Source organism: Colletotrichum paranaense (assembly GCF_030867605.1).
Source record: "Colletotrichum paranaense strain IMI 384185 chromosome Unknown Scaffold_4.1, whole genome shotgun sequence".
NCBI lineage: Eukaryota > Fungi > Ascomycota > Sordariomycetes > Glomerellales > Glomerellaceae > Colletotrichum > Colletotrichum paranaense.
The window spans coordinates 582,620-610,290 of record NW_026848962.1 but is presented as its reverse complement, the minus strand read 5'-3'; the positions used below and the strand labels follow the sequence as shown (position 1 = coordinate 610,290).

The following is a 27,671-nucleotide window of genomic DNA, read 5'->3' as shown; positions in this document are numbered from 1 at the left end:
AGACCGCAACCGAGGATACACAGTCTACTGTGCTGAATATGCCGATGTGTTGACCTCCCAATGAAATATAGAAAACAAAGGAGACGAAAAAAGAGAAAGCAAAGAGGAAAAGAGATGTAGGAAACCAAAGAAATAGACCAAGGAGAATGGGCTACAAATGCTGTGCTGTGCTGTGCTCGCTTGCTGTGATTCTGCTTTTGCTTTTCTCCTGTCTCCTCATGGAGCCTCCCTTCCAGTCTCCCCACTCTGGAGTCGACTCAGGATGTCGCCGTATTTTGCGAGAGACTGGCATGTGCCGACATCACTCTCAGTCCAGCTTCCCTCCACAACCCCACTGCACCGGTCCTGGCATGTGTTGGTGTCGCTCCATCTCGAAACCCCAAAATACGTCGATAGCCCACTGGCTGTGCTTCGGATCCGCCCCATTTGGCAAAGCAGCTGACTGGTTGTACTTCCTGTACCTCTCCATGTCCCGAATCGAATTAGGCGTAGAAGATAAGTAGGCGTATTTCGGTGCCAGATCGTAGAGCTTTCCAGTTTTATGACATCCGCGTGGCACACAGCAGGCCAAAGTGGTGAGAGTGACATCAGGGAGGGTGCGTCGGTTGATATCCGGTGAGAGTGAGAAGCAGCAGACTCAAGTTTTCTGCTGTAGATTCAAATAGTGGGCCTCCCAAGTGAGGTAAGTTGACAGAAACGTCTCGTCGAGGAGTCACACTTTAACCACTGCACAAGGGGCAGTGGCCTGGGACTACGATATATCGTTCGTGTGGACCACTGCCACAGGCACGACTCCGGTTGCCATCGACTGAAGTTCTGAAGAAGTGTGCACCCGGGTCGATACATGAGGTGTAAATGTAGTAGTTCTTAGTAAAGTCGCACATGATGGGCAACCAGGCGAAAAACTGTTCCGAACGTCAGTACTCTAGATTATTGGCCCCGAGGAAGCTTCACCTACGTTTATTGTTGGAATTTATGTCCGTTGATATGCTACAGACAGAGTTGTAGATAGTTTTGAAGTCGGTGGCCAAGTGTGAAGTGCGCGGTCACTGTCTAAGCATAGCTTATGGCGGGAGTAAAATGTGTGCGTCAGGCTATACTAGTATGTAGTCGTGACAAAGTCCGAACTTGAACAGACGGAGGAGAGAAGAAGAGATGACAGGCCGGGCATGTAACGAAGAGTATACAGTGAGGTTGAGAGAGCATAGGAGGTCAAGACTGGTTTTGTATTCGGGCACCGAAGGCTGGTTGTCAAAAAGGTGTGTACGTGTGGTTGGTCGAGGCCCGATGGGATATATATGAGTGAGACGAGAGCACAGGGCCAGGGCGTGCGGTAGGGTAGGTACCTTGCGAGAAAGGAGAAGCAAGGCGCAAAGCTTTGGTTTTACACAAACTGTGAACGGATTTGAGCTACCCTGTCCATGTCTGAGCCATGACGGAAGCGCTTGCATCGAGAGAAAAAAACAAAAAAACGGTCGTTAGGACGGACGGACGACGAGGTCCAGGGTTGAGGTCTCTCCGCCTCGCAAGGTCCAGGTCTGTGACAGTGGGTACAGGTGGGAAATTCCCCCATCAGGCGATGGAGGGCTTTGACAGTGGACGGGGGCATGGGGACGAGAGAGGGATACATGAGAGGGAGGTATCTGGACCCCTGGTCATAACTGCACACCTCGTGGCATCTGCAAGGTAAATCTGCTATCGCCACGCCCTCTGACGAGAGTGGGGAGAACTGGATGGGACTGTGCAGGGACGGGTGGGCCCCAAGTACCAAGAGCGACACAATCGAGGTTCTGAAGCCCACCCAGAAGGGCAAAGGGACTGGAACAGGTCTGGGTCAGCCTTGGTTTTATTGATTGATTCGTACGGCATGCCGGGAATGGTGAGAGCTGACATTATGGCATTGTGGCTGGGAGGTTGGTCTTGGTGTAACTGGCAAGTGATATTCACTGTTGCGGTCGTTGGAATATGGGTGTGCATCCACCGCCTGTTGCTACTCTTGACCAGTGGATGGGATCATCGATATGTCCTGCGCTGACAACAAGGGCGTGGGAAATATCCTTCAGACGGGATGTGCAGGCTGGCGGGCGTCAATTGTCCGTGGATCGCCTTTGGTATCAACCCCGCCCGCGGAGAGGCTAGAAGACGTGGGAGATGACCACTGCCGACGTCTGCTGTAACATGGTTGGGCTTCGCGAGCCACGAGAACAGACGTCGGGTTGTTAAGTGACCCAAATCAGCCATGCTCTGTTGTCGGTAGTGCATACGGAACAAATGGAGGATACAATGCGTAGCAGCACAAAGACCACCACAAGCACTTGGCTCCAAAAGACGGAGAAGCCGTCGCTCGACGGCCAAGGTCCTCTGTAGTACTGGAAGCACGTATTGTCTGTAGTCCCATTGCATGAATCCCTGTAAAACGCACCGACCTGACCAAGCTGGTCTCTCTTCGCGGGAGGTGTCAGGGCGGGATGTCTTTGTCCCAACAGACCGAGACACAGGCACCGAGGGCTGGGTTAGCGAGCGAAGGGTGAGCTGTGTCTCCGCCTCCACCTCGGAACACCTCTGCGGCTCAGAGTCATCCATCCACTCACCACTACTCCGAAGGCCAGCCCCAATTTGCTTTTCGGCGCAAAAGGTAAGTGACAGAAAAGAGAATACCTACTGAACAAGTACAGGCTATAAGTGACGTTGGCTCGGCGATGATGATTCGAAGCGCTTTGAAGCGAGTAGCGAATGTGATGACCGACGTATGTATGCAATGTATTTGGAGAGATATTGAGACGCGGCATTTGGCTGCCCGTAGGTGTCTTTCAGCATCACTGAAGAATCGTGACAAATTCGGTCCCGAAAGCATGGACGAATTGGCCTGAAGGCGGAAGGGTAATTGCCGTGGGGGGCCGTTGGGGAACGTGGAGGGACGCAAGAAAGTAGGGCGTGACATTGATGGCGCGGGTGCAGGCGTGGTTGTTGCAAGATCAATAGCAGAGAGTTGCTGAGGATCTAATATCGAGTCCAGCCAGTCGAAGTACCGTACAAGGGGTGTGGATGATTTGCTTCAAGGCACGCAAATGTTGAGATGGTCGATATTAGCGGGTTGTGCAGTTGCGGCAGAGAGTAGGCGAGACGAGATTAGAGAACAACGTCGGCGAAGTCGGCGTACGACACAGAGTTGGCTGGTACGTCTATAGTAACACCCTTCCTTTGTGGCTTATGGAAGCGGTGTCCAAACTCTACTATAGTAGACGACACCTAGACGACATGATGGGCGCCGCTATTGCCATGGCCGGCGCCGAATGGCGGCGGCAGCAGTGGCCCAAGGTGGGAGCATAGGGTGGCAGTCGGCTTCCGATGTCTAGAGCTGAAGATGGGACCCAGGGTATCGTCAACATATCGGCAAAGGAACGGTAAAGCGTCTCGGGCATGCCCGTTTTGGAGCGAAACGTCTTTTGAGTTGATCCGAAGTGCAACGTCTTGGGGGTGTTATGTCAGGCCTAGCACGGCCGAGACCAGCATGATGAAGCGAAGCGAAGACGAAAAAGAAGCCGTGCCGAGAGAGGTGAGTGACAGACGACCTGAGTCTATCCGTACACCTTGGAGAATGGGTGGGATGGTGGTGGTAGTCGGCTGAGTGAAGCGATTCGGGAAGAGACCGGAGACAGGGCCAGAGTCAAGAGGAGACAAGAATCTGAAGCCTGGATCAGCTCATGATATGAAGGAGGGATGAAGAGATGGCGGGCGTGCGGCGTCAGGCCCCTGTTGGTAGGATATGCAGCGGACAGACGAATTGAAATGCAGTACTCCGTATACTAGGAAGCAAGATTCGATATGAATGGATGTGGGCAGTGGCGTGACTGGGCAGACGCGGGCATGGGCCAGCTGCTCTGAGCATCTCAATCTCAAGGATTCATGAAAGTGTGCTCCGTATGCATCCCTACCTTGAGAAGGTAAGGTAAGGTATCCGTAAATTGGCACGATTTGGGAGGGAAGACGATGATGAAGATGCAGAAAAAGGAGAGAAAATTGTCAGTGGCAAGGCCGTGCTCTGCAGCAGTAGCGCGAGGTAGCTGCACACTGCAGAAACTGCAGAACGGATGTCGATAGGAAGGAGCTGGAGGTGGGTGTGGAGTCGACGGGATGTGCAATGTGCAGGTGCGACCTTACCTTACCTTGGGTGCGGGTGCGGGAGGCAGGTGGGCAGGTGCAGTTGGAGGGGGGAGGAACACCGGGAAGGTGCAGACCGGGCAGCAGGCTCGTCGAGAAGACGGGAAGGTAAGCCCGGTGAAGGAAGGGAAGGCATTCCGGATCGTGCCTGTCTTCCATGCCGACCTTAGATTCCTTGAGGTACTTCCTTAGCTCAGGTGCTTTCTCTGGGCATCATAGGTGACTGAATTATTATCATCATCAGAAGGCACTCAGACAGTAAGGTAAGGTAAGGTAGGTACCGTAGGTAAGGTACATTACCTGATTGCCGACAAATTACTAATTGTTGGCATGGGAGGAACGAGGAAAGAAGAAGGTGGGCGCAAAAGGTACCTCCTCACCATGCTTTCCTTTTCCCGTCCCAAACTATGCAGGCAGTTTTCCCTCCTCGCCTTGTGTTTGGAGAGTACCTGTAGGCCTTGGACCTTCAGGAGGATCACCCATCATCATCATCATCATCATCTTCTTCTTCTTCATCTCCATCTTCATCCGCTTTCTTCTTCTCCACCCCCTTGCTCTTTTCCCTTCTTCAGCCCCGTGCCCGCATGTCTCTCACTGGACGCCCCAGACATTATATGCAGAAAATCTTGGTACTGATCAGTGATGGCAAGCTATAAGCTCTTAATGTGTGATCTGCCTAGTAAGGTAGGTAAGGTAAGGAAGGGGATGTATCTGTAGGTGTATTCCTATATGTGACAGGCTCTCACGCCAGGGTCAGCCATCAGATACAAGGTATGGCCAGGTATTTCACGCCGAAATATCATCTGTGAGACTGAAGCGGTGACTTCCAGCTGCCACAGCTGTTGGGGGACGTGCTTGTAAGTTCCATTGTTGAGCTGTATGGTAATGGTACAATGGCAGTGCAGTGCTACGAGCTCCATGCTTGAGTCCCGACGTTTCTCCCTCAAGCAACCCTCCAGACATGGGTGCATTTCTTGGCTGCTGCCCCCCGGGGATGAAGAGCTCTTGAGGGGTTAATACGTCGAGTCAATGAGGTCCATGGGGAGAAAACATGAAGTTGAAAAGCAAAGAAACGGAAACATATTGCCCCGCCCTTACCTTCTTTTTTCGATGTTACAATGCTGCAATGGCCATCATTGCTGTTGGCTCCGTTTGGGCTTGATGCTCAACCAAGGCATGAATTCGCACCAAGGAATCTCTCAGCCATGGGCAGTTGCCGCGTTGTGTCCCCCAGCCTGCGATCTGAACCCAGTCCGAGGTGCAGGCGCATGAGAAGGCGCGACTGCCCTCGGTAAAGGACCACGCGGAAAGCACTGCACACATAGATGGCACACAGATGAGGTAAGACAGCGCCCACTGCTCTTTCTCTGGTACTTGGCCCTCGTGGTTTGTACCCAATCACCCAGTCAAGCCAAGGTCAAGGCCAAGGTGTAAGGTGTAAGCTAGGTACGGAGTACGTACTTCGTGATACAGGGCCCTGGTCAAGGTAATGGTCCATCCAGAAGGAGCAGACCCATGCAGGGCACCTTCCCTTTAGATTGGCCCCGTGCCTGTTGCAGTGTTGCTCCCCATGAATGATGAATCCATGTGCCGACACGACATGACGCTCGACTCAAGACTCGATACTCTACTCAACCTCAATCCGAAGCACAAGAGGCCACAGCAAACACGCTCATACACACCACCTCTTTCTTCTTCCCCCCTGGTTTCCAGAACCCCTCATCAGAGTTTGTCTTGTCCTTAGATCGCTTTCCTTCTCCTCCTCCGCCTTATTATCACGCCGAGCGAGAACTAGCATCTCACTGGGCTGAAAGCGCTCGAATCGTATCAGGCTCCGATTGCCGTAAGAAAGAAACACCAGCCAATTCACGCTTTGCTTCACCGATGTATGAATAATTTAGGGGAAAAGACTGTAGCCGTGCCCCTGGCATACAGACTCACTTCCCTTCTTTATGCCCAACATGTTCCGCGCAACGCCCGGCCTCTCCACACATCAACATCTCGATTGAGAGACGCCCACACCAAGACGGTATACCGACGCCCCCGGACCCCGTCTCCCGTCCCCCGTCGCCGGCCCTCTTCTGACTGACGCCTTTGGTGCTGGCTTACTCGTTGTTTACCCTCTTCCGTCCCGTCACCTTCACGGATAGAGTCAGTCGCAGCAGGCCCGAATCCACGTCGGCTCTTTTCGTCGTTTCGCGGTCAAAGCACCACCAGCCCACCTGCCAGCACCCACTCACACTTTTTGTCATTGGCCTTGTTCTGGTTCTTGTCTACGAACCAAGTCAACCTGTTACGGCACCTCGCATTCCATCGTCACACACATCTGCTTTCCTTTTGGTACTAAGAGGGTGGCATTCAATCTTCCCTGTCACGGACACGCCACCCGTACCACCAGATAGTATTGACAGATAGGTGGCTACTTGCTGCCTCCAATCGACGTCGCTTTCTCCCAGAGGTGGCTTTTCCGGAGGCTCAGACTGCTACTGACCACCATTCGCCCAGTGCGATCCCGGGCATACACGGTTACACTGCATTCATTGCAGGAGATTGGACCTCGGGCCCCATAACGTTGCTCAATCTTTCACACTTCTGCTTTGCTCTGTTACGACCAGGCCCTGCTCGCCTGGGCTGTTTGCATTGGCTGTGCCATAGCTGAGATGCCTTGAAGACGGAAATCAGCCAGAGCATGGGCGACTCGATCTCATCAGTAGCTCTGCTCTAACAAGGCCTCTCTGGTAACACCAGCCCAACATGCACCTTTGGCGCGGGCCCTTTGAGAAATCCAGCGGTCTTCTACAACCAAGTTGCAAGGTAGAATTCCCTGGGACGACGTACCTGTCGGCATTCCATAATGTTTATTAGTCCCCAGACGATGTTGGCCAAGAAGGTCAAACACCCAACGCAGCCATTCTCGCACTGGTATCGATGATATTGGAGCCGCTGTGAAAGGATAGTCATTGCCACGGCGTTATAGCTGGTGCTACTAGCATCAAGACACCCTACCTGTCCATCGGACATTCCCTTTGTACAGCACACCGGAGCCAGGTCCGGACACGGTTGAGTGCAACACCATCCAGGCTTCATGTGCTAGGTCAATAGCCCGAGACCAAATGCCATGGAGACCGCAATGGGGATCCGATGCCAAATGTGGACGAAAGCAAGATCGTGACACCGGCTATCCCCTTTGGAGCGTCCTGAACAGAAAGTACGAGCTGGCAAAACGATCAGTAGAGTCGAAAGCGGGCAGTCTTTGTCGTCTCAATCGCCGTGTGTACGATGTGACACCCCGCAGGGACCGTCCGTCTGCGACAGAGATGCTCGAAAGCTCACGCCAATATCTGGCCCTCGGCCGCAATCCCCAATGCAATAACATGCCAATTATTGGATTGTGCTATCGACACTTTGCAACCACTGAACCAAGATCGACCCATGCCATGGTTTCTGGCGCACCCAGTATTCCAGTGGCCCACATCAACTCATTTGACGCCCTTGCCTGCACTATATCTCTGTCTGTTAAGGCCACTTCTGTGTTGACAATCGCATTACCAAACGTCTATTTACAGCGGTGCCTGATGGAACGGTACTCGGAAGCTGACCCCGGCTTGCCCTGTGAGGTCCACCTCGTCAACATGCACACCATGCGGCTCGGGACACGAATACATGGGCACTGGACCTCAGACAAATAATCTGGCAGGTCAGCCAACATGCCAACGTTAGTCCTCTACTCGGTATGAATAGAACGCAGATGCAGATTAAAGGTCTCGCGGAAAGTGGAGTGCGTTGTCAACGGAAGCCGGAGGGCGGAGCCGCGGTTCCTACTACTGGGCGCCACGACAAGGCGTCAAGGTCGAAAGAACTCAACATCCTTCAGCCACCCACCTGGGCTGACTGTCTGACTCTGATATCGCTTGAGAGCTTGACAGATGAGCATACCTGACAATCCTTAGGGATACAAGTTACAACATGTCTGAGACATTGGGACTGTGCTCGTGGATGATCGGATCAGTGATCAGTGGCTTGCTAGACCCCCACTCCACGGAAGCCTGCCCCTCAGGCGTTCTTTTGGAAATGTCACTCCGGTCGCCTACGGAAGAGTTGGCGTGCACCGTACCAACTGAACGAGTCCAATCGTCCTCAACGCCCCTGACGCCGGTAACGCTATGACGACACAAAACGAGAGAGCCTCTGTCGAGGGTTGAAATTCGAATCCGCATCCAATAACCTCATGGACCGCACTGGTAGAGCTCCGAAGTTCTTTTGACATCTCGACTTAACCTCCCTATTCTGGGTGGTGTCTGGGAGGACAATGTATGTTCCCTTCGATTTGATGCGGTCAACGTCAGTGAACAACTTCTGCCAGGGTATGCTGTTCATGATGCAAGCCGATCTCATCTGGGACAGATCGGAGATGAGCAGGTGTACTCCGTACGGGTAGAAGAACGGAAATCACTAGACATTCCCAAGAGGGGCACAAAGCGACGATGGAGAAGGGCACAAAGCGGCAGGACGCGCCATCAACTCAATGATTGACCCGGGGCATTGCTTGCTATTGTGGCATCCACGCAAATGCAAGGCCCTCGTCCATTTTTTTAGTGCCTATCCGACCGCACACAGACAACACCAGCTTTATGGGACGGTTGCTGGCTTGCGTGGGGACAATTGCAACAGGTCACGTCGTACCAGAGAGACGGACGCCAGCCGCATACGGATTGCCGAGCTTCGGGCTGGCCTGCCAAAATCTTAAAAAGTCTGGTTCCAGATCCAGGCGTGCAGAATCATCGTCCAAGGGAGGGGCGTATGGGATTTGACAGATGATGACCCTGCATCTTTTCCTCTCCTCGGGTAGCCACACCTCGTAATGTACAGAGCATTCGTACCTCCTAGGACGCTGTGGCTACTAGCCCACGAGCTCGAGCATGTCTCACCCCATGACAGCGATGGTCTTGGAATATGCCGACTTTGGTGGAACAATACATTGTTATCCCACTAGCAATTGCGAAGCGGGCCAAACCGGCAACAGCTCTCTACGCATTATGTGATCGATTTACACTCGGCTGGACAGGGGGCGTGGTTAGGACCGGTACGGATACAAAGGAGAGATAGAGAGTATCCGTACGGATAGCTAATAGAGAAGCATCGAAGGCGTCCAAGACAAACAATGACGCAGCAGGGAAGCAGAAAAGTTCCGACCTTCCGACTGGTTTCTCGCAGAAACACTGAACGCCCGTCCTGCCCAGCTCCGAGCTCGACCTTGGGGCAGGCCAGCAGATCCCGTGCCTGATGTGCAACAGCGTTTTATACAAGGCGTCCTACCGAAATTCAGGGCTACCCGAAGGTCAGTCTTTCGAGGCCATGGATCCTTGTCTGTTGCCCAACGTAACGTGAAGCAGGGAAGGCTGACGGGTCAGGAGCTTGACAGTACACTAGCAATCGGAACGTACGGCGAAGCGGCGAAGCCGTTGTTTTCCCAGTCAATGGACATGTTCTTCATCGAGCTTGCTTCCGGTTAGCAGCCACAATTCCCACTCGAGAAGAGCCACCAACCCAAGATACATAGATGGGTCCTCGGGGACGACGGAATACGTTCGACGATCTTGCACCCACCAATGGGGGAGCGCCCTGCAAACAGTGACTAAGCAAGCCCCTCCATCTTCTTTCCAAGAACGCGCACCATGATATCCAGCACCTGAAAGAAAACCAGTAATACTTGCACCTCGCCATCGCCTCGATCTTCCCCGTTGAGTGCGGGCGTCGCTCGTTGCACTCTGGCTTCCTTGGCAACCATTGACCTTCTTCACACTCATGTTTCGTTGCAGCTCTTGAGCTGCTGCTCTCCCCTGCCGGAGAGCCAGGAGTCACCGTCAAAGCGTTCGTCGACATACCCACCCTCAGGTTTCACACCAGACTTCGAAATGATCAAAGCGCCATCCGGCCTACTCCCCACACCACAACCCCAAATTCCTCATCTGATCTCCCTGTCCCTTGCCCTTGTCAGCTCCCTGCACGGCGGCTGCCAAAGCTGGATGATCGCATCAATCGGAATTTGGGCGAATCATGGTGGTTCCAAGTCCTTTCTGACAGGTACCCGACGGGCAAAGTCTCCTTGTCCCATGCTCGCAACTATCGACTAGAAGGGGTATTATGAGGGATGCTTGCGCCGGGGTTAACCCAAAAAAAGCCTGACAGCAAGTGGAGAGTCTTGCAGAGACCGCTCGACCTCGAAGCCATGCTCGCCTTATGGAGGAGAAGCGAGAGAGGAGGGGTGCGTCTCCATTCCGCAGAGTCTCTACATACATAGGCATAGCCTGGATATCCGGAATACGAAGGCTCGAGTCGATGTCGGTAACAAAGTTGCAGATGAGAGGCAGAAGTGGGTTATCGACGCACTGTTGTGAAATTGATAACGTACCACGGCACGACACCAAAGTCCAGGTAGTACCATTCACCTTGGGCATGCTACCAATCTCACACCAGACCGCACGTACTTTGACTTCCGGCCTCACGCCCCCCCATGGCATCTCCCTATACCAGATTGAGATATCTGGCGATTTTTGACGTTTTCACACCAACGCGCGTAGCTCCAACCGGCTCACAAGGTCGATGAACTAGACCCACAGATTGCAGACGGCAGTGGTTGCGTGTCAGCGCGGCTCATGTCTGTCGAGCATCGCCTGCTCTTCGGCTGGGTGGAAGGCTTCCTTGCTTTGTCGGTGCCTCTGTGGGGATGCAAGCTCCGCGGGCCGAGTCTTTGACGGTGTAGCCTCTGCTCATGCCTGCCATTTATCGTCGGCGGCCGACAACATCCTGGAAAATTCGAAATCCCATCACCGCGAGGTTACCATTGTCAAGGCCCGGGGTCCGAAGGCACCCTTCACGTAGCGGAGACGTATGCACGACAGTGTTTGTGGCAACGACGGACCGAAGAATATCCCCACCCGGCCCCCATGCCGGAAAACAATCTCGGTCTCGTCTTGTTGCTGTCAGCACTGATTGGACTTGTCTCCCGACGACCCTGTACCAAGAGCCTCTCTGCCATGGATCTGCAACTCGCACTGGATAAGATAAGATAGTATATCTTGGTCTAGATAAGGTATCGCTCAGTCGGGACGACGTCCGGACATGGTCACGGAAGAAGCACGTTTCCCCTCCCAACGACCTTCGTATTGATATATTTGTACACGGCGCGGAAAAACTGGAGACAGCCCGATCTACTTTCACCGTAATGGCTGCTACCGTTCCATCGCAACATCCCATCTCATGAACGGCGGAGACGGCAAAGACGACTGCCTCATCTCCGTCGACGGGGTCTCCCGGTCACTGAGAGCATCATGCTGAAAGACGCGGCTATTTTCTCAAGCTTTCTCTGTTGCCGCGTTTCTGGCAGAACTTTCAACATTCGGAGACAACTTCAAATGGGGACTTGTCCGCTCATCTGTGACGGCCGGCAGCAACTTAATTGTAAGCCTAGTCCCGAGTCACCACCGGCAGTAACTCTGTGCATCTGCTCAATCGCGAAGTTGGTAGCGAATCATGATGTGTTCAACCCTTGAGCCTAGTCACCTGATGTCGTCTTGAAGCAACCTTGTACTCCGTAGTCAAGTTGGGTTGGAGGCGATCATACCAAAACACGCTCACCGCTTGCTTCCCCTCTATGACTATTTTACTTGAGGGGCCCGAGGGTGTTTTGGACACATTCGAGATCCCTGGAAGAAGGTTCATCGAGAACCCAAAATAACCTTGGAGCAAATCATGCAGCTTGAGAACGAGTGCACAGAACAAGCTCGGTGAACGGACGGTTTGAGGCTCACAGACGTTCCTCACGTCATCCTCGCTGGCCGTTCGGCAGATATTTGTCGTCCAGTACAGGGTCTAGGGGTCTTGACTCTCAACACTTGATGCTAATGAGCTCCCTTTAGCCACATGCGCGGCCGGAAAATGTTTCGGCTCGATTGAGCCATTCAGATGTCAGACAACCAGCATCTGATATAACGAATGACGGTCCGTCATCCCAGCGTCATCGTCCCGTGATTTCTGCTCTACTGCGATGGCGACGCATGTTTCTCGCCGTCATCTCACCCTAACACATGTTCAACGCGAGGTTGATATTTGCGAAGTTGAAATAAAATGTTTACAACTATTCAGCTGACGCGAAAATTACAACACCGTATCATTCGAGTCCGCTCCAGAAGCTACCAGAGAGAGAGCAGCATGCGCAGCCGAGCCCGTCCACCGTTTCGTACGGACTTCCCAACCACTATCCTACAACCGCCAACCCGGCTCCAATCCAAGTTCACAATGCGACCAGGGCGGCAATGAGACCTCCAAGAAACGCAACCGGACCCATTGTAGGCGCAGCATTCGGTGTGCTGGTAGCAGAGGCGGACGCCGTAGCTCCGGTCGCAGAGGCGGTCGTTTGCGAGGCAGTGGCTGATGATGTCGAGTTGGCGCTCTTACAGACGACTTGATCGGGGACGGTGACGCCTGCTCCGGTGCAGATGTCTTTTGCGTACTTGACGGCGGTGTCCTGGTCGGCTTGAGGACAGGCACCGGCGAGACAGCATGCGATGCCGTCGAGGAAGCCAGAGTTGGAGCAGATGCATTTGACGTCGATCTGACTGCAGCCAGCAATGCCACTGCCAGTAGTGTATTGATTCACGCAGCCTTGCTATTCATTCGCAATCCGGCCGTTAGCACACGACTTACAGGCGACTATGAGCATCTTTGGCACTCTAGCAAACGAGAGAAATCAGTAGGACCAGGGGGAACCTACAGCGCACGTGGGTAGCGCGTTCTGCTGCGCGGCGGCAAAGCCGGCAAGCGCGACGACTACAGCGGAAGATCTCATGGCGACTGTGTTTCGAAGACGAGAAGACGTGTCGTGCGTAGTCTGAGCGCGTCAATGAGGAAGCATCGACGAAGAGACGATGTTTGCGACAGCACGGATGAAGTTGTAGCGAGGAGAGCAGAAGAGTAAAGAGTGAGGCAAAGGAACAAAGAGGACCCCGAGAGGGGAAAAGCTGAAAGCTTGTTGCGCTACGGATACATGGCACTGCGACCGTGGTGGCATACCACTTCCCCGATTCAAACTATCACACTCAGTATGAGCGCCACCATCTTTATTTTGTTTCCCCCTTCCATCAACCGGCCCCTTGGCCATGGACGCTTTCGGGAAATCACACCAATCATAACGTTGCACCACTGTAACAAATGACTTGTCTCATTGGCTGTTGCTAGGTTCTTATGAGCTCAATTAAGTTTAAACTTCGGAGCACTGAAGCTTATTGGGGAACTCATTTGGCAAGCCTCCAACTTGTTAGTGACTTAGCAAGCATGCTAAGTCAGGGTCGCCCAGACACTCAATGGCCTAGCCCACCCGGATGACCCGGAGACTTTGTGGACGGTCACGGTGCCCTGCTCCACTCATCTTGAGGATTGAACGGTCCGGGAGGGGAAGAGACATGGCCGTCCGGGGGCCCGGGTTTACCGGCAGCTCCGTATCGGTTTGCTCCCACGATTTGCTTCTCTTCATTCCCCCGCCTTGCACCCGTTGTTTGGGTTACCGCCGTGTCTGACCGCGAGGGAGACTGAAACATCATCCAAACTTCTTAGAGGATGTGGACGCGTGGCGCTCACCTGTCTGGGTTATTTGGTCGGGACGGAGGAGCTCTTTGTCAACTCCGCGCAGACCAGCAAACATTCTTCCTTCCCGTCTCCTAATTCTCTGGACGACGATCAAAAGGTTATCCTATTCGTACGTGCGTCTTGCTCCGGCAAGATGAGGCGGAATCAAGCTTGAAGAGATCCCTGGGCCGCTCGGCCACCACTTTTGATCACCTTGCCGGACGGCCGTCTTTCCCCGCACCAGCCGCCTGACCTCCATATCCAAGGATTCGGGAGAATTGGCGTAGAAAACCGACATTGGAGACACGAGCACGGGCGTGCTTTCATCTCCGACTCACGCTCGGAGGCTCAGACTGCTGGCACCACCCACGTAGTCTTGCATTATGCAGCAGCATAGATCGCCCGCTCGATGGCCCGGACCGCTTGTGCCTTTACCTCGCTTCCAGTCGCGGGCGACTCTAACGACAGAAGCCTAGAGGGGAGTTCTTTGCGCCTGTTATGGAGGAGCAAGCCTGGCACGAATACGGGCGCCGTCTGATCTCGGTGCTGCGTCCAGTCCGTGCTCTTCCCAGTTCTATTGACTGTAGGCGCTTGTGAGTGTCTCTGGGCTGTCAGTCTGCGTCACACTGAAATCACAACGAATGCCTGACTTTGCTACCACTCAAGACCTCTGTTTGACGGACGACGCTTGCACTACTTGAAGATCTACATTCTTTTTTTTTTGTTTTTATTGGGGAAGCTGAACAAACTTTGTGTCACATCGCACGTGATGCTTTCCGATTTCGACATTTTGGAGAGACGTCGTTATCGGTAACGGAAACTGCACGCCGAGCCGGGCCAAGCCCCGGCTGAGAAAGCTTGACGGCGCAGCACAAGAATAGCGAGAGAAAGAGCGGGGCATCACCCAAGAAGCGAATTTATTTGGTTCTAACATCCCGGAGCAGGACTGCAGCGCTCGGCAGATGGAAGTGGGAAATCGTACGAAGCTTCCGTACTAGATGTTGTAACCCTGACTGGCCAATTTCCTCCGACCATATGCCATGTTGAAGTCCGGAATGTCTACACCGGGCCGATTTGTAATTGGGCCGGCTCGGACCAGTGACAACCAGTGGATTGCAAACCCGAGGCACCGAATTTCTCTCTAGAGCATTTGGTTGGATCATCTATCAGGGGCAGATGCAAGCCTGATCGACGAATGGGCAGCAATGATAGCCTAACTCACCAAAGCTAGAGTAGAGAGGTGTAGGGAGATCGTCAGACGTCTATCAAGAGCCGCAACCCAATGACACTGCCGGCTACCAGACGATGTCCCCTCTGGCAGGATACCCGATGACAAGGAACCATGTACGTTTGGCAGCAACTTGGTGGTAGTACACTGTCAAACTGTACACCCCTTCATGCTACTGCGACTGGCCCCCTCCTCCGGCAAACAAAGGTCAAATATAGAGATACGAGGCGGGAAGGGCAGTCACAGACGAAGTGACGGCTCTAAGCGCCGGACCGCACCCGTCCCTACTCTACCACTGCCGCAGGGCTCTCTTCGTCTCCATTGTTGCCCCAATCTCCAATCATCCCGTACGACATATATACTTTCAATAGTGGCGCCCGGCTCGCGGCTCACGTCACCGATGGACCTAGCGCCAGACTAGTCCTGCTGTCTAGCAGTCCGCGGCATGCGAGCGTTGTATGCCGTTTGTCGTTGGGGGCTTAGTGGGCTAATTAGCTTAGGATTTACAGTACTGAGGTAAGAAGTTTACCTCCCATGCCACTTGCATGGGCCTCGGGAGAGGGGGTTGGGACGATGAGCCTTTGAGGTGGATTTGGTGACTTTGGTCCCTTTCTTAGCTTGAATCCCGCCCTGGTTCAAGTACTGCGCTGGCTCTCTGTGGCTTGCAGGCTGGGCAGGGTTTCGCGGGCAGAAAGACGCAAGACTTGTTGATGTTGCACTTCTACCCGAAAGCCACACGAGAGAATACGACGAGCAAGTTTTTTTTTCGACCATCCTTCCCTTTTATCGATTTGACTGACTGATCTACTTCGTAGCGTCGAAGGCAACGGCTGGCAGCGGGCGGCTAACAAGGCTCTTCCTCCTCAACCGAGGGAACGGAACGACGCCTCATTGTTCAATTTTTTCTTCTTCTCTTCCCTTATTTGGCGCCAGCGCGAAGGAGACATCAAATGTCGTTGGTGAATCTAGACGCCACGGTGTGCACGGGTCCGTCCGCTTGACGTTCCAGTCCGCTTTCTTGGTGAACGACGACGACGCGCCCCCCTCATCGACATCGTGGGCTTGGAGAGAGATATGGATGCCTAAACTCGCCCTTCCCGCCCTTCCAACCCACCCCCGGGGGAGAAATTCAACCGGAGGAGAATCGATCCGGAGGGAGAAGAAACAGCAAAAAAAGAAAAGAAGAGGAGACGAGGAGACGAGGCTGAACGAAAGCGAGACAGAGAGAAACATCCGAGGCACTACAATGTTGCGCTATGGACCGAGACTAAACCCCAAGCGAGGGAGAAAACAGGAGAAGTTCCAACGAGTCCCACGTCCCGCTTTGGCGCCGCTCCTGTCTTCGACTTTTTTGGCTTCGCCCGCAGTCTGGGCAGAATTGGCGCTACAGGATCTTCTTCTTCTTTTTTTTTCCGGCACACGCAGTAAGTTACCTTAGTTCCCTCGGCTGTAGTCGCTCAGGGCACGCGCGCGCGTGGGTGCGTTGTTCGCGTGCTCAACGAACGAGAAAGAAAACAGAAAAAAAAAAAGTGGTCTCTTGACCTCACTTGATGTGATGCGAGAGAGAGAGGCGTGTGTATATGCATATGTGGGAGAGAAAAGCCATCGCTCGAAGAGAAAGTGGGACAACATCGACATCTGGTGTAAGTACACTTGGATATCCTCACTGTTCGTTCGCCCTACTCTTCATCATCCCTGTTATTTTTGGCAATTCTTTCACAGAGTTTGGTCAAAAAATGTCTCATGATAGAGAGACATTGAGTTCAGGTTGGACTCCATCGAGACGCATTTCGACACTCGCTACTCTCGTTACCGCGGGACACTACTGGTCACGAGACCTATCGAGTCCTGTTTTCGAGGCCCGCCGTCGTCTGACGATGAATGTGTGAAGAAAGTATATGCAACGCCAATGTCGACTTTCATGCATCGTGGATACGAACTTCATGAGACGAGCGAGAGACTAGAAATGCAGGAGATTTGAGCGATTGGCAGAGGGAAATGAGCACCAAAATGCGGGCGTTACAGAAGACTCGCAAGAGAGGAGCTGAGGTTGAAGACGGAGAAAAAAAAAATGCAAAACGATTGCACCTGCCGGAATTCGAATCCGGGTCCCTCGCTGATGCTGAATATCCCGAAATGTGGAAAGTGGAAGGCGAGGATGATAACCACTACACTACAAGTGCTGTTGGTTCATGGTGGATACCGAGGCAGCAATCTCAGGATCAAGGGAAAGCGGCGGGAACGGATGGACCCCGCTCTGGGCATTTCTGAGGTTCGTTGGTGGGGTTGATGGGGTTCGGTGGGATCGCGAGATGAGGTAAGAGGAAGGGTGAGTGAAGATGGGTATGCTGGTGAACCCGCGTTGGATGTTATGTGTGAAAAGCAACCGGGAAGTATGTGGTTTCCATCATCACGATGTGGGAGTCGACACATCGTCGTCCGCTGTGTAGTACCGCGAGCATGATACGGTCAGCAGTCTGGGTTTCGTCCAAAATAACTCCGCTTACACGATGCCGGCGGCTCATCTACGCTCAAGACCGCGCCTGAGCTGGCAATGTCCCGTCTCTGAAGTTGAACTCCTCAGTCCGTGAGTCTCAGTGAAGATAGTCTCCTCAATATCTCTCGGGAGTTGGAAACCCCGGACATGGTCCTCGATACTGTACCTTACCTCGCGTCAAGAACGGACATTGAAGCCATCGAGCTCCCGGTTCCACGTCGCCGTCATACCCTCACTCTCTCGTCTCTGAAGATGAAAGGGTGGTTATAAGCATGTACCAAGTTCCAGGCGCATACGTCCGGTATCAACCGGCGTGAGCGGAGCCATATCTCGAGCAAAGCGGGAGAGGGATGGATGTCACAAGTTCAAAATGTTCCCAAGAGCCACGAAGCTCGTCATTCTGAATCGATGCACTTCAAGCAATAATATCCTGGCGTTCGCAGTCTGGCTGTCTCATCTTTCATGTTGTGAATAAGCGACGCTCACGTGCAAGGAGTGATGGGGACGGGTTGCCTCCAGCCTTCACGATACCTTCAGCAGAGTCCTCTCGAGTCATCGTAGGTCGCTTTCTAGACCGCTATCCATCGCTGGAAGCTTATTGAAAGTCTGACTGCCAATGTAACTGTGTACAATGACCATACTCACGCAATCGCTGCAACTTGGTGGTAAGTCTACTCAATCCTCCAAGACAGTTGACCATACAGCCAGCCATCTCTCCCACGGAACCTCAACTCAAAAGTGAGCTTTCATCTTCACATGACTGAGCACAATATCTCGTTCCCATCATAATCCAAGCTATCCTCTCCTTGATACCATGTTTCCACAGGCTTCTCGTTCCGGGGATAGCGACATGGCAACTCCCTCTGGCTCTCCAAGACCTTTGCCACAATCTTGAGGCTCGCCCTTTCTCGCTCTTTCCGCATCAGTGCATCAACCATGTGAAGTCGCGTCCCCAACTCCAGAATGCTCTGGCAGTCGGAATCTTGTGCTCTCGCAAGTTCGTATTCAATCTTCTCAAAGGTTTCGATCATGTTGACATACAACAGTATGTAGTTGAATGTGGAGTAAGAGCGGTTCCCACAAATATCGTTGTATAAGTCTCCCTTGATCAGATCGAGTATTTGCACTCGACTAGGCCTGACGCGATCCCCGGACACGACTTCAATCGGCCTACCGTTCCGGCCGGTGTTGGACTGGTGGGGCCGTGTCTCACCGAGCTTCTTCAACAGGGCATTCCCTCGGGACAGTAGCTCTTGATCGTCTACATCTAAAGCTTTCTTGACGCGGTCAACCAGACTCTTCTCATCTTTGGTCATGCTGTTCAGCGGAGTATTGGCAACCAGCCTCGAAGCGCGGAGCAAGGCCAAACGAGTCCGTGGATTGAGCTCCTTGTCCGGTATCCATTCAACATGCCAATTCGCTTCTCGGTAAATCAACAAATGAGACTTGGTGTTGAAGGCCAAGTTTCTGCTGACGTCGATTGAGCGATGGTATCCAGTTGATTTTGGGAGGGCCGGCTTTTGTTTCACTCTGCCATCACCCCATAAGAGCTCTCCGATGCCAAGGAAGGCTTCAGCAAAGTTGGACCGTGGAACTTGGCCATCGGGAAAGAAGCTATCTCGAAACATGTCTTGTAGTACTTGATAGTGAGTCAAAGGCTGCTTTATGTGCCCTTGCTGTACAAGCATGTTGTGGAGATGTATCATTGCCGTCGGTTCCTCGAGGCTGTCCCAGATGAGCATGCTTGTGCGGTAGACCCTTTCCAGGCCCTCCATCACTCCCACACCACAGAGGTACGGAGAGTACCTCCACATACCATTGAGTCCGGTGTGATCAAAGCGGGATGTTGGGAGTATGTCGCCAGTCATTGGCACTGACTGGCCCAGGAAGTCGAACTCTCTGCAAAAGACGCTCACGAAATCCATCATTGGCTGCCTATGGGCGTTACGGAGTTCCGCCCCGTAAAAGTGAGCCATCAAGTTGGCAGACCGAAGAAGTCCATTGCTGAACCCCAAGTTCTTGTCGTCGGTTTGAATGTTGCTGTCATCCTTTGTGCTGCCGCCTATAGATAGCTCAATGTCACCGACGTACAGTTTGGTACCGCTTTTGCCTTTGCCTTTGCCGCTGCTCTCCTGATTACCGTTTCCTATGGGTCTGCGTCCCAGAAACCCATCAATGTCTTTCATCGGGCCAAGCATATCCGGAGATCGTGGTCCAATGACATGCCCCCGCCGAGTGGTGTTGGTCCAGCCACATGATACGGTGAAAGCATCGACAATGCATTGTAGCTGAAAGACGCGATGAGGCATGATGTCTTGATGAACATCCGTTCCTGGCTTCTTCATTAATAACGAGACGACAAAACACGCGAAATCCTGAAGACCAAGAAGCGGTTCAGAGCCCGCCAACGGACAGTTGGGTAAGTTTTCAAGCCGCACCCATTCTCCATCACTGCGCTTAGGGGCTGTATAGGAGTTGACGAGATCATAAAGCCAGTTGATTGTGTATGATCTCCGCCACTTCAATCTTTCCCTCTTCGTAGTATGTTGTAAGTCTAGCGTGGGATCCCAGTCTTTGATCTTGATAAGCATCTTCGTAGTAGGCTTCCCATCCTCTGACTGTTGATAGTCTTCGAGGAAATCAACAAGATCCCGGTAGGTGCCAAGCTGAATGTACTCTTTCAAATCGATAGAGGTCGTTTTGGTTCCTCCATGCTGATCACCCGGACTAAGTTTTGCCAAAGCTTTGATGAATGAGCCTTGTGCAGTCTCGAGGTTTCCACGGATGATGGCCGCCACAAGCGTCTCGTATGATTGTAACTCTGGGACCTCGCTGAAGACTTCCAATTCGGTATCCTAGACCATTTCAATAGCGACTTTAGATAGTGTACCGGCAATAGCCCCATGCAAGCCACAGTATGCTGCCTCGCGCCAGACATTCTGGAGATAGTTTCTGAGTACGACGCACTCCTTGGCAATTGCGCAAGCAGCCATAAAGGACTCGGCTTCTCCAGTGCCATCGGCTTCGACGATGCTGTATTGCTCAATAGGTACCTGGTTCAATAGGGCACCGGGAGCCTTCTTCGCCTTTTTCTTGCCCTTGCCCCCTCTACCCGATTTCGCTTGGGCTCGCCTTTGGGATCCACGAAGAGGAACAGGAACGCTGTCACTTGAATTCTCTCCTGAGCTCTCAAGGCTCAGGCTTTTTAAGTCCAATGCCGAGAAATTGATGAAGTCGGCAAGTTTTTCTGGAGTCAAACTGCTGGCATTCGATCGACCTTGCACGCCTCTTGACTGCTCGGTCTCTATCCAGGAATTTCCGCCGAGGGAAACGAAAGCTTCGGTAACGAGTCGGACAAACGTGTCGTGAATCTTGATGTCTTTGCCGTACTGAGGGTCTTCCTCGCTTACGATGCGTCGCAAGAAGGCTAGATGCTCCGTTCTCGCGTTGATGACGGACCTGAATAGTCGGAATGTAGCAGGCGGTATCGCCTGCATGTGCTTGCTCACAAACTTTGCGACCGATTGGAAATCGTTGACATGGATCTGTCCGGTTGTGTTGAACTCGATAGGCGACTCCTAGGCGCCGTTGTGCCTTTTCCGTGTCTTGAAGATAAAGTTGGATGCGTGGATCATCCAGTATGCAAGTTGCCTGGCGTCGCGTTTGTACATGACGAAAGGATTTGATCCCGCCATTACTTATGATGTAGGAGGAATGCTATGACGTCGGCGCCGATGGCAGGCTATGTGATATGGCCTCCTAGTGATGCTGCGTTCCATATCAGCGTATGAAAGATGCAGAAGACCCTCAACTGAATGATACATACAAGCTATTCGTATTGGAACTGATGGTTGGGCTGTTAATCTCAAGCCGTTAACTCCTAAGAAAGGGATGTTGTCGGCTCCCTCTTTGGCGGGTAGTGCTGTGACGAGGAGAGATGCAGCCCCGACCAAACATCTACGCAAGAGCTGTGCGAGGACAACGAATCACCGAACTTTCTTGTGCAGCTATGGGGGCACTCTCCTACCATAGGAATGCCTTGCAGGACTGTTGCGCTTGTCAGCTTGATCCCGGGAAGCTGCTAAGCAGGCTAGGTTCGATTTGGAGCACGGAAGGCGCATATCGTGAACCTACGTCATCACGTTGCTGCCGCCAATTCTTGGGCAGGTCGGCGCTCACTCCATCCCAGGGGCTCCATATTCCTCTTACTGTCTCTGCGCTACTGAAGATATCGACGCTCTTCAATGTGAATATAAAGTTTTAGAGGGCTGTTGAGGAAAACCTCCTGAATGCGCTCTCCAACTAGTCTCATCCGTCGTCCATCGGGCATGAAGGGTAGGTCGAAAGAAGAGAATTCAATAAGCTTACAGATTTGGCCATCCGCCACCCTTGAGAAGATGCTATGGACGGATAGATAGTAAGTTCGGAGAAGAGATATCTTTAAGTTAATCAAGCCGCAGATATACTGCGAAGAAAAGAAGACTCCCCGGCGTCCAGCGTGGAAATGTCACGCTGGACTGATAGCTCTCGCCTGCTCCAAGCCACATGCTAATCCTATAATGCCATAGGGCCATCAACGTCATCAACACCTCTTTGCTTCTATAACCGTCCATGCGCTTCAGAGACTTATTGCTTGGCCTAATCACCCAACCAAGTCGTCGTTCATACGTTTAGTGATGAAAATGATACCGATGATGCGAGTCGTGTGCCCCAGGAACCAGAACGCCATGTGCCCGATGAAGAATGCAACCTTGCGTCTCCCGATGCTAGATCTCTATGCCTGTTTGCACCATCCACAGCTCGCTTTTGTGCACCGTGGACTTCCCGTTTCCTAAGTCATCTAAGTGCAGCCTTCGATTACTGGGGCCGCTTCGTTGGTGACATTATCCAAAGTCTCATCTTTCTCGTTCATTGGCCCATAGCGACCCGGTTCTACTGCTGCATGATGGGTCTGTCAGGATATAAGCCCTGAACAATGGTCCAACACCACCGTGTAGAGCTGTCCTCATCCTTGAGGCCCCGAAGCCAGTTGATACCCTGCGTAATCGTCATGTTCGCTGCCTCGTCGAAAGTTGAGTCGCAACGGCTCTGTCGAATCTGGAAGAGAGTGGGATGCGTTGCAGATAGGTGCAAGAAGATGAGTATGCCGAGGATGTTTTGGGACCAAAAGTAGAGGCAAGGAATCATGCGTTTGTGCTGAGCGGCAGGCGGAAGGATAATAGGCCAGAGGAGGCAAGCCTCTAAAAATCTCTTGGTTGCGGACAAGTCTGTCTCAGTCAAATTTTCTGCTCGTGTATGCAGAGCTTTGTACACAAAAGGTCGGAATAGTAAGTATTCGAGATGGTAGAATCGGGACCGTAGTATAGCTTCGAGCACATCGTTCGAATTGGTGTAGAGTGAATCGTGTAGATACCCCAGCATGGGAGCAGACTGCAACCCTTCCATGGCGTCGGCGGTATACAAGGTTGGCGGTGCGTAAAAGTGCTGGTCAGGAACCTGCGGATCGAGGACAGGAAAGGATGCTTGGAATGCGTCCAAATGTTGCGTCCTGTCCCAATGCAAGACGCTGGGCAAAGAAGTGTGCCATTGGTCGAGCTGCGAAGCCAAATCACCAACTAGATCTTCGAGAGAGTCGGCTAGATCAGGCGAATTCCAGTTTGATCTCGAAGTGGATCCTCCAAGAACTGGTGCATATGCATCATGTCAGTGGGGGTCAAAATATTGGAGATTTCTTCTGATGAGACATATGGGGAGAAGCCGGCTCGCTGCACTTGCGCCCATCCAGGGGGCCCATACGCGAGGCGCGCATCAGAGGCAGACGCAGGTAGCAAAAGACCAAGAATACGAAGCCAAGCGCATATGGAGACTCTGAACAAGGCGTTATCGACGTACGTCGACCAGGCTGGGAAGAAAGTGGAAATGGAAATATGGACGGAAATGGAGAGAGGGTCCAAAACCAGGAGGGGTACGACGGGGAAAGGCAATCCAACTCACTTCTTCTCAGGCTTTTGTGGATCTTGACCCCCAGGTTTCGCAATGAAATCTGGTGTAGGAATATCTCACCACAATTGGATCTCCTGTCGTTGTGAATACTTTGACTCAAACTCGCATCTTCGGTATGAGCATAGGCCGAAAATGTTGGTAGTTGCATGCTCGCCTCTAGCTTCTCGAGGCCGGTTAAAGGGAGGTCAAGTTCCAGGTGAAGACCGCTGCAGCAAAGCACCGGTTGTTAGATGACGGATTCTTGTGGCGGGAAGAGCAACCCTTGCCACAGCTGAAGGTATACGGAGTAACGGAATAAGAAGTGCAAAATAGCAACAAAGGAGATGCAACAGGAGTCCCTTGCTCATCCGCAAGCTGAGGCTGCCTTGGCCAAAGATCCATGGGTAGAACAGGGGCTGGGATTGGGGGCTCGATGGGGCCAGGGGAGGAGGCGTGGGTTGGGATTCTCGGGATGGACTGTAAATCTGCGATGCACGTACGTTTCCATGATGGAGCAATACCAAAAGGCGCGGCGGATCTGATCGCCGCGCACTGAGCGAAGTTCGGCAGAGTTACTACAAAGGTCCGTCAGCCCATTTCCGGATCAGCACCTCACCACAACCATTTAAAGTCTCAGACAGCCCCGGCTGCAGACAGACAGGCCACCACCAACGTTGCTGCTTCTACTTACCTGGTAATCAAGGCACGGCAAGCCAGGGATGCCGATATGTTCATTCTCCAGAACTCCTACGCGAGATTTTGGTTTAGCCAAATCCGTCCGGACAGTCTTCCCCTCAGGTGTTCACTCACCACATGCCGAGAACAGCACTCATAGTACAGCCTGTCGTCGGTCAAGCCAATCCCGGGTTAGTCAAAGCTTCGCACCGTACAGGAGGTCCGCACTCCGAGGTGCGGTCCGGGCGGCCGGACCCGGCTCCGGGAAACTTACCCCGCCAAGATATACATCTGGACATTCTCCAAAGCACACTCTGTCATTGAGAATCCCAAGCGCCGCCGTGCTTCGTTGAAGAACAGAATGCCCGGCGGCCGGAATTCCAAGTCGTTTGTCGTCCTGACAGGTTCACCGACAGGGTGGTCCTCGAAGGCCGCAAAGGCACCGCTCGATCCTCCGACGAGAGCCACCTCGGCAAGGGCCAACACTAGACACACCAACGTAGATGCCGCATTTTCCTCGAACTCGCTCCCGATGACGTCCTGTAGTATTTTCTCCATGAAATATTGACGATCTAGAACAGGATGGATCCGATTAAAGGTATCGAAATACGTGTTGACGCGGTCTACAAGCGTTGCGTAGCTCATCGCCGTCAGTTGTGGTAGTGGCCCATCCATTGGAAAGCCCAACGATATACGTTCATGATAGCTCGCCGTTTCTAACCCGCCTCGAGGAAGGCGCCGGTCTTGGCCTTGCTGATGGAACAACTCGGACGGAAAGTCGGGTTCCCGGAAGGCGGATTGGAGGTTCGGTATTTTGGGCTGGACGTCTTCTAGCTTCTGTCTCACTGCAGGCCACGCCATCATCTTGGTGACTGCAGACGCATATCGGTATGGAACCTGCTGCGAGGGTTTCGGGGTAGGCCGGCCTTGGGCCTTCAAAGTACTTGTCGATGAAGCGTCATCGCCACTATCTTCAGACTGTGAAGAAGACGGGACGCTGATCTGCATGTTCTGGAGCTGGGCGAAGAGTTGCGGTATTTGACTGGTATTGTCGTTGATGTTTTTCACGATTTCGAGTAGTTCAACCAAGCTTTTGTCTTTTCTATGGCCAGTTAGCATGTCCAGACTGAGCTGACAGCGTTGCTCTAGGACGTGATCGTCGGCTCACTACAGCTTAAGAGAGACGGGCAAAGAAGGACAACAAAGGTTGATCTCGCTCCCAGGAGTCGCGCCAGGGCCGCTGACTTACTTCGTTGGTACTGGGTCTCCGTAGAAGCAGTCAAGCCCCTTCTTTTCGCAGAAGCCACAGGTTGGCTTGCGTTCGTCGCATTTCTGCTTCCTAGTACGACAAGTCGAACATGCCTACAGAGATGTCAGACTAAATCCAGGCCAAAGTCGTGTCACGCCTAGAGGGAGGAGAAAGAAAGCGGCTCCATGTTCTCGCGGATCAAGGTAACGGCCCTTCGCCTTTCCATCATCTACCACTGGGCACTTGTCCAAAGCCCTCGGGGTGGTAGACACGAAGACCACAAGGCCAGTCTAGAGATGGTAAGGATAGGTACGAGGATTAGGGCTGAACTTACTATGGCGGCGATAGGGCCACGATCCTTCTTTTGGTACATTCGGCTGGAGCCCGACCCCGTTGAGCTCGAAGCCACAGATTTGGAATCGAAGTTCATTATTCACCTAATAGTGAAGGGGTTCGGGAGGATGGTCGAATCCAGGGGGGTTCGGGTCATTCAGTGAGATTTGGTAGTTGATGTTGAGGCGAAAGGGTGGCATGCTAGGCTAGGCAGGGCGACAAGAGAGACAGAATGGTCGAGACCTGCGGGAAAAGAGGCCCAGACTAGGCAAATGGTCTGGGGTCGTTGAGTCTGCAGAACCCTAGTGGCGATGAGGGGGCAGCAGCGGCCAGGAGAATGACCCAGGGCGATTCTCGGCCGGGCGCAGCATCCGCGAGCTACTGGGGCAAAAGATGCAAGTTGATTTTGGACGTCGGTGACGAGAGGTAGTTGAAGTGGCTGCGAGGGTCCTTGGCGAGACTCAGATGAGTCCCGATGAGGTTGTCGACCAGTTGAACAAGGTGCAGAAACCTCGTTCAACATGGGAGATGGGAGGAGACGTGGAACCGGTGCCCGTCTTTTCGACCAAGAGAAACGGCACGGCAGGCGGGGTGGGATATGGGTCTGGGTCACCCGGAGCACATGCCGTGCACCAGTTGTTTTTACTCTGTCTTCTTGTTCCTCGGAACTGTGTCTTCCTTTCTTCGTCTCTGTCTCTCTGTCTCTCGCGCTCTCTCTTGATTTTTGGATTTTTGGATCTCGATTTTGTCGGAGAGGAACGTGCGGTACCGCCGGCGCTGCGGGTGGACTCAAAGACTACACCGGGGGACGACAATGCCGACGAATGTTGTTTGTTGACTGCTAGACACCACCGGTAAAAACCGAGCGGAATGTGTGGTACACAGCCTTTCGGATTTGTGTGTGGAAACAGAAGGCTGGCGAAGATGCGGCAAGAGAGAAAAAAAAATTGTATTTGATCGGAGTCGTGCCCGACTCCCCGTCACGGCGTTTGTCGAAGAGCAGTAAGGCAACCTACGCACTCAGGAGCGGGAAGGAAGGGCTTAGACGAGGGCAACCAGAACGATAACGGCAACGGCAGCGACGCTCAAACCACGGACATATGCGACGACAGCAAGGCAAGAAGCTGAAGCTACCGAACAGCGGCAGTTGTGACTGCTTGCTTATGCGCCTTCGATACGAAGCGTTGGAAGAGAGATTGGTCCTGTACAGGAACCCTATACGCGATGCACAATTTCGATTTGCCTGAGAGAGAGGCCTGAAGGGGTGCAAGGGGACGCCGACACGGCCCAGCAGTGGTAAAGCGATGTTCTACTAGCAGGACCAGATCACGAAGCGGAGCCATGAGAGAGAGGACGTATGTTGATGAGTCTTTACCCCGTTCCACGTCTTGGGGGGGCAGTTATGACCATAATATATGCAGAACTGACCGTTCGAGGCCGCAGGGAATCGCACGCTAGCAACAGCCAGGTTGGGACGACAGACTTGGCTCAAAATAAGTTTCACTGCTGCTGAGGCACCCGAACCCGAATCTAGACAAGGCGAACACGCTTGTCGGTGGTCATCGGCGCGGCGGCAACGGCAACGGCAACAGCAACCGTAGTGTGCCAACGATAGGTAGCGCGGCACAGATGGGTTGGTTGCGTTGAGAACACGGGTAGAACGAGATGAGATGCACCATGTGTCTTGTGAGAGCGATACGATGCGATGGGTTGTGCCGCGCCCAAGCCCTTGAGGGGGTAAAATAAAGAGTCATTGGTTACCGTCCTCATCCCGTTCAGCCTGGGTTTCCAGAACAAAAGGAGACATTAGCTTACAAGGGTCTTGAGCTAGTTGACCAGGCCCATTAGTAAGGTGAGCGAGGTATCGAGGAGGCAATGTATGGATACATTAGATTTGTGCTTGAGGCGACCGCTCCACGTTG

At 52.9% G+C, this 27,671-nt stretch overlaps 8 protein-coding genes across 8 annotated transcripts; 3 read left to right on the top strand and 5 right to left on the bottom strand.

Moving 5' to 3' along the window:
- Positions 1-146: 146 nt before the first annotated feature.
- Positions 147-503, top strand: CPAR01_05174 (uncharacterized protein; the record flags this gene model as incomplete). Its single annotated transcript, XM_060489453.1, has 1 exon — positions 147-503. The coding sequence occupies one exon, from the start codon at positions 147-149 to the stop codon at positions 501-503; it is 357 nt and encodes a 118-aa protein (XP_060350919.1).
- A 216-nt stretch (positions 504-719) lies between these two features.
- On the bottom strand, positions 720-884 carry CPAR01_05173 (uncharacterized protein; the record flags this gene model as incomplete). Its single annotated transcript, XM_060489452.1, has 1 exon — positions 720-884. The coding sequence occupies one exon, from the start codon at positions 882-884 to the stop codon at positions 720-722; it is 165 nt and encodes a 54-aa protein (XP_060350918.1).
- Positions 885-3,578: 2,694 nt separating this feature from the next.
- Positions 3,579-4,689, bottom strand: CPAR01_05172 (uncharacterized protein; the record flags this gene model as incomplete). The annotated part of the gene is made up of 3 exons (XM_060489451.1): positions 3,579-3,806; positions 4,162-4,367; positions 4,611-4,689. The coding sequence occupies 3 exons, from the start codon at positions 4,687-4,689 to the stop codon at positions 3,579-3,581; spliced, it is 513 nt and encodes a 170-aa protein (XP_060350917.1).
- A 2,585-nt stretch (positions 4,690-7,274) lies between these two features.
- Positions 7,275-7,850, top strand: CPAR01_05171 (uncharacterized protein; the record flags this gene model as incomplete). The annotated part of the gene is made up of 1 exon (XM_060489450.1): positions 7,275-7,850. The coding sequence occupies one exon, from the start codon at positions 7,275-7,277 to the stop codon at positions 7,848-7,850; it is 576 nt and encodes a 191-aa protein (XP_060350916.1).
- A 44-nt stretch (positions 7,851-7,894) lies between these two features.
- Positions 7,895-8,328, top strand: CPAR01_05170 (uncharacterized protein; the record flags this gene model as incomplete). Its single annotated transcript, XM_060489449.1, has 2 exons — positions 7,895-8,087; positions 8,120-8,328. 2 exons carry the CDS (start codon positions 7,895-7,897, stop codon positions 8,326-8,328), a joined length of 402 nt encoding a protein of 133 aa, XP_060350915.1.
- A 4,126-nt stretch (positions 8,329-12,454) lies between these two features.
- Positions 12,455-13,009, bottom strand: CPAR01_05169 (uncharacterized protein; the record flags this gene model as incomplete). The annotated part of the gene is made up of 2 exons (XM_060489448.1): positions 12,455-12,829; positions 12,935-13,009. 2 exons carry the CDS (start codon positions 13,007-13,009, stop codon positions 12,455-12,457), a joined length of 450 nt encoding a protein of 149 aa, XP_060350914.1.
- Positions 13,010-18,262: 5,253 nt separating this feature from the next.
- CPAR01_05168 (uncharacterized protein) lies at positions 18,263-21,007 on the bottom strand (the record flags this gene model as incomplete). Its single annotated transcript, XM_060489447.1, has 2 exons — positions 18,263-20,349; positions 20,401-21,007. 2 exons carry the CDS (start codon positions 21,005-21,007, stop codon positions 18,263-18,265), a joined length of 2,694 nt encoding a protein of 897 aa, XP_060350913.1.
- Positions 21,008-22,442: 1,435 nt separating this feature from the next.
- Positions 22,443-25,846, bottom strand: CPAR01_05167 (uncharacterized protein; the record flags this gene model as incomplete). The annotated part of the gene is made up of 7 exons (XM_060489446.1): positions 22,443-23,194; positions 23,505-23,719; positions 23,993-24,067; positions 24,442-25,269; positions 25,417-25,529; positions 25,650-25,706; positions 25,751-25,846. 7 exons carry the CDS (start codon positions 25,844-25,846, stop codon positions 22,443-22,445), a joined length of 2,136 nt encoding a protein of 711 aa, XP_060350912.1.
- Positions 25,847-27,671: the final 1,825 nt, after the last annotated feature.